Raw genomic sequence first — 20,261 nt, forward strand, 5'->3', positions numbered from 1 at the left:
GCCGTTCTTTTTGTACTCACTGTCAGCGCGAGGGACATTATATTGACCATTGCTATACCCTGCATCCCGAGCTTCGTCAGGCACGCTCGGCTCACATGGGTGCTACTACTGCTTCGACTTCAGATTGCGCTCCCTCTGCTTCTGTTCCTGCACCAGCTGATTCCACCTATACATTATCCAGTGCCGATTTTGAGGAGTTCCAGCGTCTGCGGCTCAGTTCTCGTCCTCCCTCTGCAGGGTTCGCCCAGCCAGGTAGTTCACCCACTACCCTTCTATCTAGCTCAGGGTCATGGATCATTGACTCTGGTGCATCCAATCACCTGACTGGTAACTCTTCTCAGCTTCATTCTTTTCGCTCTTTCTCGTTTCCCGCTCAGTCTATCACCCTTGCTGATGGGTCCACTACACCTATCACCAGTTTTGGTCATATCTCCTCTCATCCTGCTCTTACCTTATCTTCTGTTTTATGTGTACTAAAATCACCATTTAGTTTACTTTCAGCTAGCCAAATTACTAAATCTCTTCACTGTTCTGTCTCATTTTCCCATCTTACTGTTTATTTCAGGATCTCTCGACTGGGAAGACGATTGGAACGGGTCGTGAGGTAGATGGACTCTATCGTCTTGACTGCCGACCGCCTGCTGTCTTACATAGCTCTGTGGATACATTTCAGTGGCATTGTCGCCTGGGGCATCCTTCACTTCAGCGGCTGCAGCGGACTTCTCTGGTTCCCGGACCTTTTTCTAGTTTTCAGTGCGAGTCATGTGAACTCGGGAAGCACCGTCGTGTGTCGTTTCCGTCCCGGATCATTAGTCGAGTGTCTAGTCCTTTTGAATTAGTCCATTCTGATGTATGAGGACCATTTAGGGTCGCGTCTACTACTGGCTTTCGGTATTTTATTGTGTTTATTGATGACTTCTCAGCATGACCTGGTTATATTTACTGAAGAGTCGATCCGACGTGTTCTTTGCTTTTCGCACATTTCATTCTGAAATTAAGAATCAATATAATTGCAATATTAAATGTCTTCGTACTGACAATGCTAGAGAATATTTTTCTGATACTAATGGCTTTCAATCCTATCTCTCCCAACATGAGATTTTACATCAGTCTTCATGTGCGTACACCTCTCAACAGAATGGTGTTGCTGAGAGGAAACTTCGTTATTTGCTTGAAGTAGGTCGCACTCTTCTTTTTCAGATGAGTGTTCCTAAGGCATACTGGAGTGATGCCCTTCTCACGGCGTGTTTCTTAGCAAATCGCCTTCCTTCCTCTGTCTTAGAGGGTGCCTCTTCTTTCGAGATTTTATCTCCTAGTAAGGAACAGTTTCCTCTGACACCTCGTGTATTTGGATGCGTTTGTTTTGTTCATCACCTTGGACCTGGCCGTGACAAACTCGATCCCTGGTCTGAGCGTTGTCTTTCTGGGGTATTCCCGTACGCAGAAAGGCTATCGTTGCTATAGCCCTCGTCTGCGTCGCTGGTTTGTCTCAGCCGATGTTACGTTCTTTGAGTCTGAGGTATTCTTCCCACATGACGTGGCATCTTTCACCCCTTCTCTCGAGTCCGAGGTCTCGCTTCCTTACCAGATCTGCCTGCTTCTCTTCCGTCATTTCCTATTTCCGTGCGGCCAGCTTCTGCACCTTCTACTTCTTCTGCCACGTTGGAGAAGCCAGCTCCACCTAAAATTACACAGCAGTATCAGGGGCGCCAAGTTACATATAGGTCTCTTCTACCTCCTCTCGCACAATCATCTTCTGAGCCGATGATCCCTCTCTTCCGCTTTCAGGTATCTTCTCTTCCGCCTTCCTCTGTTGTTTCTGATTCTCCTATTGCATCTCGTACGAGATCCCGTTCCACTGCACATCCTATTTCGAGTTTTGTTTCTTATGATAAGCTCACCAGTACCTTCCAGAGCTTTGTTTCCTCCTTGTCTTCTATGTCTTTACCACAGTCAGTGGCTGAGGCTCTTGACCATCCTGGCTGGTGTGATGCCATGAACCTAGAAATGGGTGCTCTTCCTAGTAATGATACATGGGATCTGGTTTCTCTACCCTCTGGTGCCCGTCCTGTTGGTTGTCGGTGGGTTTTCTTCATCAAATACCTCGCCGATGGTACTGTCGAGCGCTTAAAAGCACGGTTAGTTGCGAAAGGATACACTCAGACTTTTGGTGTTGACTACACTGAGACCTTCAGTCCTGTTGCGAAAATTCCCTCTGTCCGTGTGCTCCTGTCTCTTGCTGTTAATCATAGCTGGCCCCTTCATCAGCTGGATGTGAAGAATGCCTTCCTCCATGGCAACCTGACTGAGGAGGTGTATATGGAGCAACCACCAGGGTTTGTTGCTCTGGGGGAGACTTTCTCCTACGTGTGTCGCCTACGCAAGTCACTCTATGGCCTCAAACAATCTTCGCGTGCGTGGTTTGGGAGATTCAGTGAGGCAGTCATGCGCTTTGGCATGAAACAATGCGCAGTGGATCACTCAGTCTTCAGTTATCACTCTTCAACTGGGTGTATTTTGTTGATAGTTTATGTGGATGACATAATCATCACAGGGAGCAATTCACAAGGTATACAACGTTTGAAAACCTTCTTGCAAAAGGAATTTTCTACTAAGGATTTGGGTTAGCTCAGGTATTTCTTGGGGATAGATGTTGCTCATTCTTCTAGAGGCTTGTTCCTATCACAGAGAAAGTATGTCTTGGACTTGCTAAAAGAAACAGGCAATCTTGGAGTTAAACCAGCTTCTGCACCCATGGATCCTAATGTGAAACTCGTTCCAGAAGAAGGAGAGTTGTTGGAGGATCCTGGCAGGTATTGCAGGCTTGTCGGTAAACTTATATATCTCACGGTTACTCGGCCAGATATTTCATATGCTGTTGGAGTTGTCAGTCAATATATGAGCTCTCCACGTACTTCTCACTGGGCTGCGGTGACACAGATTCTCAAGTATTTGAAAGGGGCTCCAGGGAAGGGATTGATGTTCAAAAGACATGGCCATATGAAAGTTGAAGGCTTCTCTGATGCAGATTGGGCTGGATCCCCAGCAGATAGACGGTCCACCACTGGGTATTGTACATTTGTAGGTGGCAATCTTGTTTCATGGAAGAGTAAGAAGCAGGATGTTATAGCTAAGTCCAGTGTAGAGGCTGAATACAGGGCAATGGCACAGACAAGCGTGGAACTTATTTGGCTACGTTCACTTCTTTCTGAAATTGGCTTCATTTCATCTCCTCCTTCGCAGCTTTATTGCGACAACAAAGCTGTAATATACATTGCCAACAATCCAGTCTTCCATGAGCGCACCAAGCATATTGAAGTGGATTGTCATTTTATCCGTCAAAGAATCTAGAAAAGAGAGATTTGCACTGTGTTTACTCGGTCAGGGGACCAATTAGCTGATATGTTTACAAAGTCCTTAAATAAGTCAAAATTGAGTGATATATGTAACAAGCTAGGAATGTATGATATCTACATTCCAGCTTGAGGGGGAGTGTTGGAATATGTAACTTGCCTAAGGGCATTTAGGACTTTGTACATCCCTTTATGTTTTAGTATAAAGATATGAGTCAGGGGGAGATAACCCTAACTCATTCTATTTTCTCTGTCTAAACTTTTGTCTAACAATGTTTATTTCCTTTTTCATTTCGATTAATTAGGTTTAGATTTATAGGTTAATTATTGAACACTAAAATTAATCATGAGTGGGAGAGAACACTTGCAATATTCCATTCCAAATATTCTTTCTTGGCTTATAAGATAAAGAATCATGAGGAATTTTTTATTGGGTGTCTTTTTCCTTCAATTTGATGAATCTTTCTATGCACCAGTCGGTACTTTCCATATTTTAAGATCACACCCTTTTTTGTATTTTTCATTTTGTTTCCTTTTAATAATGCACATTACGGATAAAAGGGGAAAAGAAATAGCATTCACATTTGAGTGACAACAGTTAGAGAAATAGCATTCACATTTGTGATATATATATATATATATATATATATATATATATGAGAAAACAGTTTCTACACACAAGTGTAGATAAGTTATCTACACACTAGCTTAAAATACAGTGGAGGGCATATTGTTTGGGTGATCCAAATTCCAAACCATTCATTTGATTGGCCCTCACATAGATAGGGTGTCCACAAAAAATCAGCTCCATAGGATCATCCCAACCCTACGATTTTTTGAGGTAAAATGGATGTGTATAAACCTTCACAAATCTATCCATTTTTTGCCTCCATGGTTCGAAGGGTTAGGAGATTCCTATGGAGCTGATTTTTTGTGGACACCCTATATATATATATATATATATATATATATATATATATATATATATATATATATATATATATATAAAGTGAAGCTACACATACGTGTAGCTAACTTAGCTACACCGACAGCTTAAAATACAGTGGGCCCACATTGTTTGGGTGATCCAAACCATTCATTTAATAGGCCCTCACATTGATAGGGTGTGCCCAAAAAATCAGCTCCATTGGATGATCCCAACCCTTCAAACTGTGGAGGCAAAAATGGACAGATTTGTGAAGGTTTTTACACGTCCATTTTTGCCTCCACAAATCGTAGGGTTGGGATGATCTTATGGAGCTGATTTTTTGGGCACACCCTATCTATGTGAGGGCCCATCAAATGAATGGTTAGCATCACCCAAACAATGTGGGGCCCACTGTATTTTAAGCCGGCGGTGTAGCTAAGTTAGCTACACGAGTGTGTAGCTACACTTTTCTCATATATATATATATATAGGGTGTGCCCAAAAAATCAGCTCCATAGGATCATCCCAACCCTACGATTTGTGGAGGCAAAAATGGACGTGTAAAAACCTTCACAAATCTATCCATTTTAGCCTCCATAGTTTGAAGGGTTGGGATGATCCTATGCAATGTTCTGAAAATCGGAATCGTATTGTAAATCGTAAGAGGGGTCGAATCGTAAATCGTAAGATTTTTTCAGATTTATATATAAAAATCAGAAAAAATAATAAAAAATAGGAAAAATTATAAATAAGAATAAAAAGAGTAATTATCAATTTGAAGCTTTTTAGAAACGGTTGGAAAAGAATTTTTTCTTTCATAATTTGAAGCTTCTACATTGCTGAATACATATGGGGAAAAAAAAGAGAATTGAATCACTCACAGTTCAAGTATTATTTACACAATTACAGGGGGACTTTTAATTTAGAATCATATCCCTAAAATTTATCATTTGCCACTAGATTGGAAAAAAAAATTCACAAGAAATGATTTTTGAACAATCACACGGCCTATTTATTTTGGATTTTAAGAACTGATTGGAGTCCAATCGGTTCTCAAAATCCAAAACAAACAGAGCCTAACTCCATATCAGTACTCAAAATCGAAAATAAACATGGCCTGAACATTAGAAAAAACCAGGCTTTCAAAATCCAAATTGATTTGTTTTGAGAAGGTACTGTTTGTTTTGGATTTTGAGAACCAACTCCAATCGGTTCTCAAAATCCGAAATTGTTTTGAGAAGGTACTGTTTGTTTTGGATTTTGAGAACCAACTCCAATCGGTTCTCAAAATCCGAAAAAAACAGGGGGTTGAGGCAAAGAAATACAAAAAATACAAAAAAAGAAAATAAAACAGGGGGTTGAGGGATACCTGATATCTTCTTCTTCTTCTTCTTGGACCAGTGGAGCAGAAACGAGTGGGGGAGGCGTATGGAATACGGAGGTTTTTCTTTCGTCTCACAGAACCGTAACTCGATGGAATAAGACTTCGTATGGATTAAAAAAGGTGTATTAAAACCTTTAACGTAAGTTGTGGGGCCCACTGGAATCATAACATTAAAAAAGGTATATAAAATAAGGTAAAATACACTTTGTAAATGAATTGTACGATTCAAGATCGAATCGTATTCTTTCAGAAAACGATTCACTGTTGCGATTTAAATCGTTTGCCATACGATCCGATTCAAATCGTACGATTTGAATCGTAAATCGTACGATTTTGATAACCTTGATCCTATGGAGCTGATTTTTTAGGCACACCCTATCAATGTGAGGGCCTATCAAATGAAAGGTTTGGATCACCCAAGCAATGTGGGCCCACTGTATTTTAAGCCGGCGGTGTACCTAAGTTAGCTACACGAGTGTGTAGCTTCACTTTCCTCTCTCTCTCTCTCTCTCTCTCTCTATATATATATATATATATATATATATATATATGAGAATAGAGTTCCTAAGGTGTCACCTCATATAGCTTATATGAGGTGGCGCTTAAAAACATAAGGGGCCCACTTTGTTTGGATGATCCAAAACATTCATATGATAGGCCCTCACATAGATAGGGTGTGCCCAAAAAATCAACTTCATAGGATCATCCTATCTCTTCCATTTGTGGAGGTTGAAATGGATGAGTATAAACCTCCATAAATCTGCCCATTTTTAACCTCTATAAATGGAAGGGTTAGGATGATCCTATGGACTTGATTTTTTGTAGTCACCATATCCATCTAAAGGCCTTTCAAGTGAGTGGTTTCGATCACCTAAAAAATGTGGGCCCTTTGTGTTTTGTGAGCGCCACCTCATATAAGCTATATGAGGTGACACCTTAGGAACTCTATTCTCTCTCTCTCTCTCTCTCTCTCTCTATATATATATATATATATATATATATATATATATATATATATATATATATATATATATATATATATATGAGAAAAGGGGCTCGAGCACAAAAACAGGGGGGTGGGGCCATTGGGGGGGGGGATCCTAACCATTCATTTGGAAGGCCCCATCATGGATGGGGGGCCTACCAAAAATCAGCTCCATTGGATCACCATAGGGTGTTCATTTGTGGGGCAAAAAATGGATAGATACTGTTTGTCCACAAATCTATCCATTTTGGCCTCACAAATGGACAACCTAAGGTGATCCAATGGAGCTGATTTTTGATGGACACCCTACCCATGAAAGGGCCCATCAAATGAATGCGCTTTGGATCCCACCCAAAATGTGGCGCTACCCTGTTTCTGTGGTCGAGCGTAGAAACCATTTCCCCTCTCTCTCTCTATATATATATATATATATATATATATATATAGAGGAAAGTGTTTCTAAGCACGTGCTTAGATAAGCTTATCTAAGCACATGCTCAAAAACACATGTGGCCCACATTTTTTGGGGGATCCAAAGCATTCATTTGGAAGGCCCTTCCATGGATAGGGTGTGTACCAAAAATCAGCCCTATAGGATCATCCTAACCCTGCTATCTGTGGAGGGGAAAATGGGCAAAAACATGGACACACAGTGTCTGTCCATTTTCCACTCCAACTTTGATTGGGTTAGGATGATCCTATAAGGCTGGTTTTTGGTACACACCCTATCCATGGAAGGGCCTTCCAAATGAATGCTTTGGATCCCCCAAAAAATGTGGGCCACATGTGTTTTTGAGCACATGCTTAGAAACACTATTCTCACACACACACACACAGATATATATATATATATATATATATATATATATATACTTTCCCTCCACAAATGGAAGGGTTAGGATGATCCAATGGTGCTGATTTTTTGTGTACACCCTATCCATGTATGGGCCTTTCAAATGAATGCTTTGGATCATCCCTAAAAATGTGGGCCCCATGTGTGTTTGAAGCTCAAGCGCATATAAGCTTATATGCGCTCAAGCACACAAGCATTTTCTCTCTCTCTCTCTCTCTCTATATATATATATATATATATATATATATATGAGAAAAGTGTAGCTACACATACGTGTAGCTAACTTAGCTACACCAACGGCTTAAAATACAGTGGGCCCCACATTGTTTGGGTGATTTAAACCATTCATTTGATGGGCCCTCATATTGATAGGGTGTGCCCAAAAAATCAGCTCTATAGAATCATCCCAACCCTACGATTTGTGGAGGCAAAAATGGACGCGTAAAAACCTTCACAAATCTGTCCATTTTTGCCTCCATAGTTTGAAGGGTGGGGATGATCCTATGGAGCTGATTTTTTGGGCACACCCTATCAATGTGAGGGTCTATCAAATGAATGGTTTGGATCACCCAAATAATGTGGGCCCACTGTATTTTAAGCCGTCGGTGTAGCTAAGTTAGCTACACGTATGTGTACCTTCACTTAACTCTCTCTCTCTCTCTCTCTCTCTCTATATATATATATATATATATATATATATATATATATATATATGATTTACCTGTCCATTTTTTGTAATTATCCACATACTACAGTAATTTAGTACAAGTTATTAATTCTTTACTTGCACTCCAAAAAAACTTACTAGTGATGATCATATCCAAATAATCTGATATAATGAAGATGAAGACATGATGAAATCATTTAATCAGTATAACTTGTCTGTCATGGTTGTCTTATGTGGTCATTAATTGTCAAGACTAACCATTTGCAGGATCTGTTAAAACTTAAAAGACAGAAAAGAAGTGTATGCAGCAAATTCTGTTAAAAATTCCCTTTTCTCACTGAGCAGAAGGTATAAACTGCAAGGAAAACGATAATTCAATTGTTAGGTCCCAAAACAAGCGTCTCCTTAGCGACCTTTCATAGTTTTGTTTCAAGTCCTCCTTCTTGGCTTTAGCCTCAAGAGGATCTAGAGTACTCTCTAGCCTTCTTACATCAGCTGGTGTTTCCCATATCCATTTTCCTTTTCTGGAGCACTGTTCTACACTGATAAAGAACTTAAAGAATTATTCTTGTGACATCTATTTTCCATCTCTCTTCCTTTTGTTCATAGTTAATCTGATATGATATAATGAACAGAGATACATGTTTGTTCTGCAGTTTAAATGGGTACATTTTATGGCTAAATAGTTATTCTGATATCGTTTAACTTGGGTGCATTTTATTAGTTAAGACCCCTAAGTCCATTTCTTCGTCCTAATAAAGCTAATTAACATTATGGCATATATTCATTTGATATGTATGGCTTTTTGGCATCATGATGATACTTCAGCTTGGTAACTGATAGTACAGGATGTATCTTTATTTTAAACTGTGTGGTAAAGAAAATATCGAGAGTTTTTTAGTGTAATTAGTGGTTAATTATTTTGAGGATTTGTTGCAGCCAAAGAGTAGAGAACCATGTCGACCTCAATGATTTTGAAATCTGTAAGAAATATGATGTTGACAACACAGGGCTTGTTTGTAAGTTTCTCGATGCTTCATGAAAGTTGTTTTGTACTATTTGATAAGATGATTTTTGATGGGTGCTTATAGTGTACACTTTACTTACTGCATTAACCTGTAGATCCCATTTTTGCTTCCACAACAGCTGCCTGCTGAGATAATCATAGTACTATTATGGTTATATTATCTTTAGATTTCATCTATTTCAGTATAATTTCCCTGATATTTACTCTGGGGCCACTTTTACTTCTGAATGTTGCATTTCTACATGCTTTCCTCGTTTTGGTAATTAAGTTTTGAGTCAAGTGTATTTGTATCCGTAACATGCTCGTTACTTCTTTAGGATGATTTTGTTCCCTTTGTTTTCCCTTTTTTCAGTCTATGTCTCTAGGTATTCTCTTTGAGCTAGTTAATTGTGTAGGACCTTGAACATTAAATTCTGCATATGATGACGGGTTCTTGTAGGAAAACTAATTGGAGGGTCTGCTATTTGTTTATTTATTTTGTTTGCATTTGTTGGAAGGATGTTTTAAGTTCCGATATATATTTGATTCTGTACATTTATTATCTGTTTATAATGATACTGGAACGATTGCAGTTCTTGCAAATTTTTTATTCTATCCATGTTTTGTTTTCTTGTACGAGTCTGTGCTTAATTGGTATTAATTACCTGGTACCATATGATACAATTGAAACACAAAGTTTAATTTTGGTCCTATTCATTCATGTAGATTTTACTCTTCTGTGTACAGGTCATTGGCCATCAGAGGAAGTCCTTGCCTATTTTTGCTTGACTCATGCAGATATGTTCAGGTTTGTTGAAAGCTATATTCTCCCTTGAGAAAGGTGTTTTACCGTTGGGACTTGAAAGTGTGCCTCTCTCTGTCATCTTCAATTGCATTGCAAGAGAGGGTTCTATCGCTATTTATTCAATTTAATGACCGATTGCTGAATTATTTTACAATTAATCCAGATCCAAACGAATTCTTGAACTTGGGTCGGGCTATGGATTAGCTGGATTAACTATTGCAGCGGGCACAGATGCCTTTGAGGTTGTGATATCTGATGGAAATCCTCAAGTTGTTGATTGTATCCTTTCAGTTAGGTGATAATAGCTGTATCATTGTAATCAAGGATTGAAATATCGGTTTCGGCTGAGGCCGAAAATGAAGTTTCAGTGACAATCTTATAATTTCGGCCGAAAATTTTAAATTTCGGTTTCGGTTTTGAATTTGTCCTGCCCGAAATCGAAATTTTGGTAGAAATTTCAGCTGAAATTTAAAACCATGATTGTAATACACTAAGAGTGCATTATTTATCATGAATCCACTTTAAAATCATTTGGCGTCATTGGAAGTATCTCTTTTATTAATAACAGGTAGAAAGAAACAACAAAATGTTTTCTAATTGGGTATTTTTTTCATTTATCTGCTCACAAACTCCTTAACTGTTATAGAATGCTTCCACACATTTTTATAACAATTGACATCGTTTTTTTTGTTGGCAGAGTCATAACCTTATGTTTCTCTACCATTGCTTATATTTACTTACTACCATGATCTATCCTACTGGAGTTTGGATCACTCTTAAGTCCTTAACATCCAGACATTCAGCGTAATATATGTGCCAATTCTGGAGTTTTCGGTGATACAAAAGTGGAATCCATGACATTGCATTGGAATCAAGAACAAGAATCAAATATCTTGAACACCTTTGATGTCATTGTTGCAAGTGACTGGTACCTTTCATTCCCTTTTGGAAAGCCCTCTATGTAATGTATCTCATTCTTTTTTGAGCTTTTCTCCTTCGGGTAGTTCATCTAGAAATTAATGAAGGGAACAACAGCTATAGTGGAACTTAGAATGTGCTTCAGTTTCTCCTTTTAATGTAGAAAAAGTGTTATTTTGATCAAAATAAAAAATGTCAAAATATGAATTCTAAAAATGATCCAGCTGTTCTTGTTCATGCCCTCTGTGACACTCTAGGATTAGTGTGCTCAAGAAACATATGTGATTCATAAATGATATCTCTTACACAATTTATTATCATGTTCATTATTTTGGAAGAAAGCTGAGCGTGGATGGGTAGTAAAGCTGTCTGTGTTTATATGGCATTTTTACTACTTGTTTTTACTAATTTCAGCTAGATGTACCAGAAGTCTAACTAACATTGCAGGAATCATTACTGCGATTGAAGCTTTCTTTTATTTAAGATTTTCTCAACCGTCACATAGAGGGAATTTTCAAAAAAAAAAAAAAAAAAAAAAGTCACATAGAGGGACAACATGATGCAGGTGAAGCTGTTGAAATGGGTCATTGAGGTCTCTCTTTTCCAGTGTTTAAAAATGCGGATGCGGCGGGGAACGCGGTTGAAGAAAATCCTAGTCGACTCGCTCGATGCTGTCGAGTACTCGGTTGACGCAGCTAAGTACTCGTTGATGCGGTCATAATTCGGGAGAGTCAAAGGGGTTTTTATTGACTCAGGGCAAAACGCAGGCAATAAGTACTCATGTTGCCATGAGGTGTAGGGTTAAAGACTGGTACAGAGAGAAACACAGCCCTTCAAAGAAAGAAAAAAAGAAAAAGAAAAAAAAGCGGAATGTGGATGCAGTGCAACGCTGAACGCGGCCTAGGTAAAAGATAGTCGACTCAGGGGAGTTGACGCGGACATGGGAGAGTTTTAAATCTATGCTCTTTTCTATGAAAACTGGAGTGGCTTGCTTTGGTTTATGGTGCATTTTGGTGATTTTAAAGTGTCAACTTACCAACTTCTCCAAAAGCTTAAGCTGTTGGAGAAAGGTGTTATTTATCTTTTATACTTTAACACTCCCCCGCACGTGTGGCCCACTTGGCAAACACGCGGCAAATGTGGTCCCACTTTGGGCTGACCATCACATGTGGATTTTTGCTATCCGGGAGGTTTGAACTCGAGACCTTTGGCTCCGTACCATGTTAACTTACCAACTTCTCCAAAAGCTTAAGCTGTTGGAGAAAGGCGTTATTTATCTTTGTACTTTAGCAAAAAGTAATTTGTTTATTGGTTGTTTAGAGCTTATATAGTCTCTCTCTTCGCTTTGGTTATGATTGCTTGATCCTCTTATCTCCACTTTGTTACTGGATTTGACTTGCGGCACTTTCCCCCAGTTTCATTGTGTCAATTTGGTGTCAGGGAAAGTTCTAATCTTTGGAGGACTAGGAATTTTGTGATTTTTTGTACAATATTGCTGCTATGAATAGACTAGTTGCTTAGGATGTTGCAGATCGGGAAGCACATAGCCAAAGAGATGCAGAACATCATGCAACAACTTATGCAGATTATGGGCATGGTTTGAAATTTCGGTTTCGGTTTCGGACCAAAATGAAATTCCGGTGGCTATTTCGTTTTCGGTACAAGTTTCAGTGTAAATCATACAATTTCGGCCAAAATTTAAAACCATGATTATGGGAACATGCAGACCTTCCAGAGTGTGATGACAACAGTTGTGTTCAATAATCAGAAAACCCCTCACATTCATTCTCTGCATGGTGAGCCGATACAAGAGGGGACTTGGCTAGTTTTATGGGACTGAACATCCATTTGATGAAGCTTCTAGCAAAACCAATTAGCTAGGGCTAAGATGAGTCTTACAGAGGTTACTTTGGCTACTCAACCAAATGCTTCCTTGTAGTCCAGCTTGTGGTTCTGGTTGTAGCCCTGGTTTGCTAGTCCGGCTTTGTACCTATCCACTCTGCTATCACGTTTTTGCTTTAATTTGTACACCCAATTGCACCCAACAATTTGTTTGTCTGTTGGCCTGGTGAAAATCTCCCCTTTGTCATTCCTATAAAGGGTTGCCATAATTTTCCCATAGCTTCAACCCACTTGTCACTGCCTAGTCTACTACTTTGTCACACGTAGATGGCTCAATTGTCTTGACTACTTGGGTGAATAGGGACTGCTTGTTTCTGTTTCTTCGAGTGTAGTGTCTCTCAGATGGTTCTGTGAGACCACTAGTTCTGGCCTGATTGCAAGTCTGTGAGTCATTGGATGTAGACGTAGATGGTGGAAGAACATGAACTAGAGTGGTCTCCCCCTTAAGCTCATGCCCAACGTTGGGAGGATCATAAAATTAGGACTCATCAAATGGAAAACATGGTTTGAGATTAAACATTTGCATGATCATGAGTAGCAGCACATTTATCCCTTTTTCTCTTCACTTTAGCTGACGAAGAGCATGATCGATACGGGAATAGCAACCTGCAGTCCCCACGATCAATGTGATTTGCTTTAAAGGGAACGGTAGGCGAAAGTCTTAACTGTGGGCAACAAGCATGTATTTCCATGGCACATAACCATGTGGAGAATTTTCAGAGGATGATTGATCATGGAAGGAATCAAGATGCAGGTCCGGTTGATGACATTACCTATTGAGTAGAAGCTGGGCCCACATGTTTCTTGGATTGGGTGATATCTCTGGGTGATTATTTTGAGTGGTATGACTTGTCGGAAGATCAAGGAGCTATTTTGTCAAATTGAAGCTGCAAGGACAAGTGATGCATGACAATACCTAATTTTTGGGAGAATCCTACACTCCTAATGGGGTTAAGACTTTAAGGTTAGTTTAGGGTTTACGCGGAAAACTAAAAGAACACTTAACAACTAACCTAAGGCTGAATTAACGCCTAATTAATCTATGGACAGCAGCAATAATGAGACTTAAATAGCATAAATAATTATAAAGATTGTAATTAAGCATGAACTAAACCTTAAACAAATCAATCAAAGCGATAAGGATTTGTAAGATGAATTGATAATAGAAGGATTAGTCTGAAACTAGGCCTACGCATGCAACCAATTAAAAGAACTAAAAGATAATGTCAAACCTATCAATTAGATGTAACAAAAGCATGAGAAATTAATAATAATCAATGAAGAAAAACAAAAAAATTGTCCAGCAGCAGGAACTGGGTTAAAACAGTCCAGATTTATGTCATAGGGGTATTTTGGTAATTTCTGCAAATATAGAAATAGAAGAAAACTGCTGTCCAGATCTTAGGTAAGGGTTTAGGTAGGTAAAATAAGGTAATTCTAGGGTTTAAGTTCTAATTTGATCGTAGGTTTAGGCTATGGATCTTTAAAAAGGGTTTCCGGGCTTGAAAATGGTGCGAATTTTCAATTGGCTGCAAAAGGGGTTTAAAGCTATGAATCTTGGATGCTTTGGCTGAGGTTTAGTCCCAAATAAAATCCTTCAAAGTTTCAAGATGAGATCTTAAACGATGTAGGAGATATTTAGATTTTGGGTTATTTTTATTTTAGGGTTGAAGAACACTAAAAAAACTGAAGAACTAACGACTTACTTGTTTATGGCTGATTTGAGAGAAGAATAAAAGTGAGAAGATGAGGGGGGATTGAGAAGACTGATTCTAAGCCACCAAGAAGAGAACAAAAGAAGAAGTCCTAGACATAATAGCTCTAAAAAATAAACATCAATTCTATTCAATATTCAAAAAGTCCCTTACGTTACTTTCACAAGGTTTATTTATAAGAAAAGAAACCCTAGAAGATAACCTAAAACCTAAGCAAATCTCAACCATTCATCTAATCCAAAGTAAACTAAATAAAGTTCAATACTTACCAAAAATAGTAATCTCGTAATAAACCTATACCACTTCCTAAAAACACTCATAACTTGCTCAAAACACGTTAAATCATGTGATCTCGGGCTCATTAGATATGCAATTGAAAAACCTTTATAATAAAACCAAAAACACGCCAAACGGATGAGATTTGATGCCTAAGAAGTAGGCTACAAATAAAACGATGAAAATGGAAAGTAAATAATAAAAAAAAGACACCCATGTCTGTGGCCCGTGCTAGAGTCCTCGCCATCAGTCTCGTTCAAATCTGCGCTTGTAAACCTTGAATCCACGCCCATTGTTGATGTCCCCATCATTTCTCCCCGGCTTGGAAATTTTCACCTCCGGTGAATTAAACTGCTCGTATTGCTCTAAAAAATCTGGATCAAGCTTCTGAAGCTCGTCAACTGTAATCCCAGAATCGTCGCTATCTGGCCGTCCTCGCCAGCTGACTAAGAACTTCCTAATTCCTCCAGTGTGAGACAATCTTCTCATCCAAGATGTCTTCTACTACTTTTCTTTTCTCAAATCTGGGTAATGGTGAGGTAGAAGAAGGTAGTACCGGGATGAGTGGAGATTGCGCATATTTGGGGTTGTCAAATGCATAAAAGGGTTCATGATATGGTGAGAGGTCTTTAACATTGAAAGTATTACTAATTCCCATGTCAGGTGGTAAATCTAATACATAGGCATTAGCACTAATCTTTTTAATTATTTTAAAAGGCCCTGCGCCACAAGTGTGTAGTTTGTTAACTACACGTTTACCATAACGTTCAGGCCTATTTCTTACCATTACCATATCACCTTTTTTGAATTCTTGAACCTTCGATGTACATCTGCATAAGATTTGTAAGATTCATTACTAATTATTATATTTCTTCTTATTTCTGCATGTAAGTCTTGAATATGTTGCGCAAAGGACTCGGCAGACACAGAAATTCTAGAATTGGCACTAGCTACAGCAGGAATAAGGTCAACTGGTTTGCTACGGGAATAGCCGATGATAACCTGAAAAGGGGAAAGACCTGTACTACAATTCACAGAACTATTATAGGCAAACTCAGCTTGAGGAAGAACTCTATCCCAACTAGATATGTGGTCACCAACAAGACACCTAAGGAGATTCCCTAGACTCCTATTAATGATCTTGGTTCCCAACATTTTCCGAGAGTTAAGATATCTGAGAGCTTGATGGTCAGAGTATAACACAAACTCTTTTGGTAGCAGATAGTGTCTCTAATGGTGCAATGCCTGGACTACTGTACAGAATTCTTTCTCGTATGTGGTATGCTTTTGCCTAGCCTCATTAAGTTTTTCACTAAAATAGGCAACTGGGTGTCCCTCTTGATTTAGAACACCACCAATTCCGACACCAGATGCATCACATGCAACCTCAAATACCTTAGAAAAGTCAGATAGATGCAATACTGGGGCCTCAATCACGAGTCTCTTGATTTCGTAAAATGGCTTTATGGCACTCTTGGTCCACTTGAACTCCCCTTTCTTTATGCAGTCAGTCACGGGAGCCATAATGGAACTGAACCCTCTAATAAATCTCCGATAAAATGTCGCCAATCCATGAAAGCTTCGAACTTCATGGATATTAGTGGGTTCTGGCCACTCAACAATAGCACGAACGTTCTTAGGATCAACTTCCACACCCTCAACTGAGACAACAAACCCAAGAAATATAACTTAATGGCTGAAGAACGTGCATTTCTTCAGGTTTGCATACAATTTCTCTCTCTTAAGTGTCTCAAATACTTGTCGAAGATGTGACAAGTGGGCAATTTTAGTTTTAGTATAAATTAAGATATCATCAAAGTAAACAACCAAAAACTTGCCAATGAATGGTCTAAGCACTTGTGTCATTACTCTCATGAATGTGTTTGGTGCATTTGTTAAACCAAAAGGCATAACTAACCATTCATATAAACCATCCTTTGTCTTAAAGGCGGTCTTCCACTCATCACCAACTCGAACTCTAATTTGGTGATACCTGCTTTTTAGATCTATCTTTGAAAAGATGGCAGAGCCAGCCATCATGTCAAGCATATTATCGAGACTGGGAATTGGAAATCGATACTTGACAGTGATCTTGTTTATGGTTCGATTATCGACGCACATGCGCCAACTTCCATCTTTGTTTGGCGTAAGCAATGCGGGTACTGCACATGGACCCGGGCTTTCTCGAATCAAGCCTTTGCTCTAAAGTTCATCTACTTGCCTCTTTAACTCGGCATGTTCTTTGGGGTTCATTCGATAGTGGGGGCAAGTTCGGAAAAGAGGATCCAGGAACTAGATCAATGGCATGCTGAATGTCTCGCATGGGAGGTAGCTCATCTGGTAGTTCCTTAGGAAATAATTCCTCATATTCTTTCATTAACGGTTTCACCTCAGGAGGAATTTCAATAACTGCCTCATTCTGGAGGACATAATCCTCTTTTGCCACCAGAGCGTAAATCTTTGCAGGCTCTTTACACTCCTTTTCAAAACCCTTTTGATTAAGAATACCTAAGGGTTTCTTGGACTTGCTAGTGGAAGCAACGTCCTTCTTTTCAGCCACTTTGAATGGTTGCGGTGGGCATGTCTGCAAAGTAATTTTCTTGCCTTTATGCTCAAATGAATGTGTTGGATTTCTCATAATGCACAACATCTCTGTCATACAACCACAGTCGTCCTAGTAAAATGTGAGCAACATTCATCTCAACTACATCACACCAGATTGTGTCTGTGTATGATAGGAATTGAAGAGGCACACGACATCTCTGGGTAACCGGAATGGTTGACTGATCAACCCAAGTAGCCTTGTATGAATTTGGATGTGGCTCGGATTTTTGTCCCATTCGGCTAACTCCACTAGGAGAAACTGCATTCATACAACTTCCACTATCAATGATAACTATACAGTTCTTGCCTTGGTGTGTAGTAAAAGTGTAAAAGATGCTGCTTCTTCTCCGGTCCTCATCCGCCTTTGGTAGTGTGATCATACATCTCATCAAATCAACCTTGTTCGAATTTTCTTCTGCTTCTAATTCTTCTTCCTCAATAAAATAGCCATATTCTTCTTCCTCAGTAAAATAACCATTGGCCACATGATTTTCCTCATCATTCTCGGCCTCATTGGCTTGTAATTCCTGACCGCGAGCTTCATGGTCCATTTTACTAAGCCATATCTCTTCGCGGCTGTCTCTAATAAGTTGGGTTAACTCCTCAATCGACATCTGATTACTGGATGTCATTGTGTGGTAATCCTTACCGCTCCTTGTGGGCATGCAAAGTGGAACTAAACACAAATTTGGACTCTCTTTTTTACTCCAACACCCTAAAAGGTTTCCTAAAAAAAATAACTCTGTGCTCTGATACCAAGTTGATGCAGGACAATACCTAATTTAGGGAGAATCCTACACTCCTAATGGGATTAAGACTTTAGGACAGTTTAGGGCTTACGCGGAAAACTAAAATAACACTTAACAACTAACCTAGGGCCGAATTAACGCCTAGTTATAGGGCTGGCAACGGGGCGGGTCGGGGCTGGATGTTGGGGTCCCCTACCCCTTCCCCTTTGCGGGGAATTTCCCCCCTCCCCTTCCCCTCCCCTCTGCGGGGATGGTGGGGAATCCCCTTCCCCTCCCCGCGGGGAATATCTAATCCCCTTCCTCTCCCCGCATCCTTCGGGGACAAAATCCCTGCCCCGCCCCGCCCCACTCCAACATCACCCCCTCTTTAGTCATTGATACACTGATGATGGGTGTCCCTAATCAACTTGATGCAATTTCAATATATAAAAATGTTATAAACTAACATACTTGTAGACGAAGGAGATATTTCTTACTCTTCAGAAGATAGCAAAATCCCTTGAAGTACTGACTTGACTCTTGAGTGCCCTCGCAGCAGTCGCACCAACAGGCGTTATAATCCCAAATAGATGCCTGAGCAATGTTCAGAGGCTTGGGAATCACCAAAATGCAAAAAGTGAATTGTGTCCCTAACCTGAGCAATGTTTCTTTCGTGGGAAGGAATTAAGGAAACCCTAAGTCCCTAACCAAAATAAAAATGCAATTTATTATTTTATTATTATATTTTCGCCACCGATCTTGGCACTATTATTTTTTGATAATGGCATACACTCAGCTTGTCTTTATTATTTCAACATCTGTCAAAAGGTTATTATAGTTCCCAAAATGCTCTCAGAAGCTAATTAAAAGGAAAAGACAAGCTAAGATTATGTTTGGGGAAATCTTGTAGCCGATCCATAGAGTTTTTAGTAGTTTTCCAAAAAAAAAACACGTAAAAATATACAAAAAAATGGCATTGATTAACGGGGCGAGCGGGGAGGGGCGGAGACAACTACATCCCCTTCCCCTCCCCGCACCGGGGAATTTTTAAATTCCCCTTCCCCTATCAAATCGGGAATCCCCGCCCCAAACGGGGCGGGGTGGGGCGGATCCCCTCTTTTTCGGGTGAAATTGCCAGCCCTACCTAGTTAATCTATGGACAGCAGCAATAATGAGACTTAAATAGCATAAATAATCATAAAGATTGTAATTAAGCATGAACTAAACCTTATACAAATGAGACTTAAATAGCATAAATAATCATAAAGATTGTAATTAAGCATGAACTAAACCTTATACAAATCAATCAAAGTGATAAGGATTCGTAAGATGAATTGATAATAGAAGGATTAATCCGAAACTAGGCCTACGCATGCAACCAATTAAAAGAACTAAAAGATAATGTAAACCCTATCAATTAGATGTAACAAAAGCATGAGAAATTAATAGTAATCAATGAAGAAAAACAAAAAAATTGTCCAGTAGCAGGAATTGGGTCAAAATAGTCCAGATTTATGCCGTAGGGGTATTTTGGTAATTTCTGCAAATATGGAAATAGAACGAAACTGCTGTCCAGATCTTAGGTAAGGGTTTAGGTAGGTAAAAGAAAGGTAATTCTAGGGTTTAGGTTCTGATTTGATGGTAGGTTTAGGCTATGGATCTTTAAAAAGGGTTTTCGTGCCTGAAAAGGGTATGGATTTTCAATTGGCTGCAAAAGGGGTTTAAAGCTATGGATCTTGAATGCTTTGGCTGAGGTTTAGTCCCAAATAAAGTTCAGAGTTTCAAGATGAGATCTTAAACGATGTAGGAGATATTTGGATTTTGGGTTTATTTATTTATTTTAGGGTTCAAGAACACAAACAAAAATTGAAGAACTAATGACTTACTTGTTTATGGCTGATTTGAGAGGAGAATAAAAGTAAGAAGATGAGAGGGGATTGAGAAGAATGGCTCCAAGTAGGGGTGTTCGTTCGGTTATAACCGAACCAAGTAGACTGAAATTTGATAACCGAAATAATTTCGGTTATCAAATTTCGATAACCGAAACCGAATCGATTAAAAATTCGGTTATTCGGTTATATAACCGAATAACCGAATAGTGGGAGAAAAAGAGGGAAAAAGCAAAATCTAGGTTTAG

At 39.3% G+C, this 20,261-nt stretch overlaps 1 protein-coding gene across 1 annotated transcript in view; it reads left to right on the top strand.

Annotated features, from left to right (window-relative positions):
* The window catches only part of LOC143855022 (S-adenosyl-L-methionine-dependent methyltransferases superfamily protein), a 43,523-nt gene that overhangs the window by 15,745 nt on the left and 7,517 nt on the right, over window positions 1-20,261 (top strand). Inside the window, exons 3-6 of the mRNA XM_077365178.1 lie at window positions 9,110-9,189; window positions 9,924-9,984; window positions 10,145-10,260; window positions 10,777-10,909. Of these exons, the coding sequence (XP_077221293.1) occupies window positions 9,110-9,189; window positions 9,924-9,984; window positions 10,145-10,260; window positions 10,777-10,909 (390 nt within the window). The remainder of the gene's footprint in view (window positions 1-9,109; window positions 9,190-9,923; window positions 9,985-10,144; window positions 10,261-10,776; window positions 10,910-20,261) is intronic.

Source organism: Tasmannia lanceolata, unplaced genomic scaffold, assembly GCF_043159265.1.
Source record: "Tasmannia lanceolata isolate RefF3 unplaced genomic scaffold, GAP_Taslan_0.1 ptg000020l, whole genome shotgun sequence".
NCBI lineage: Eukaryota > Viridiplantae > Streptophyta > Magnoliopsida > Canellales > Winteraceae > Tasmannia > Tasmannia lanceolata.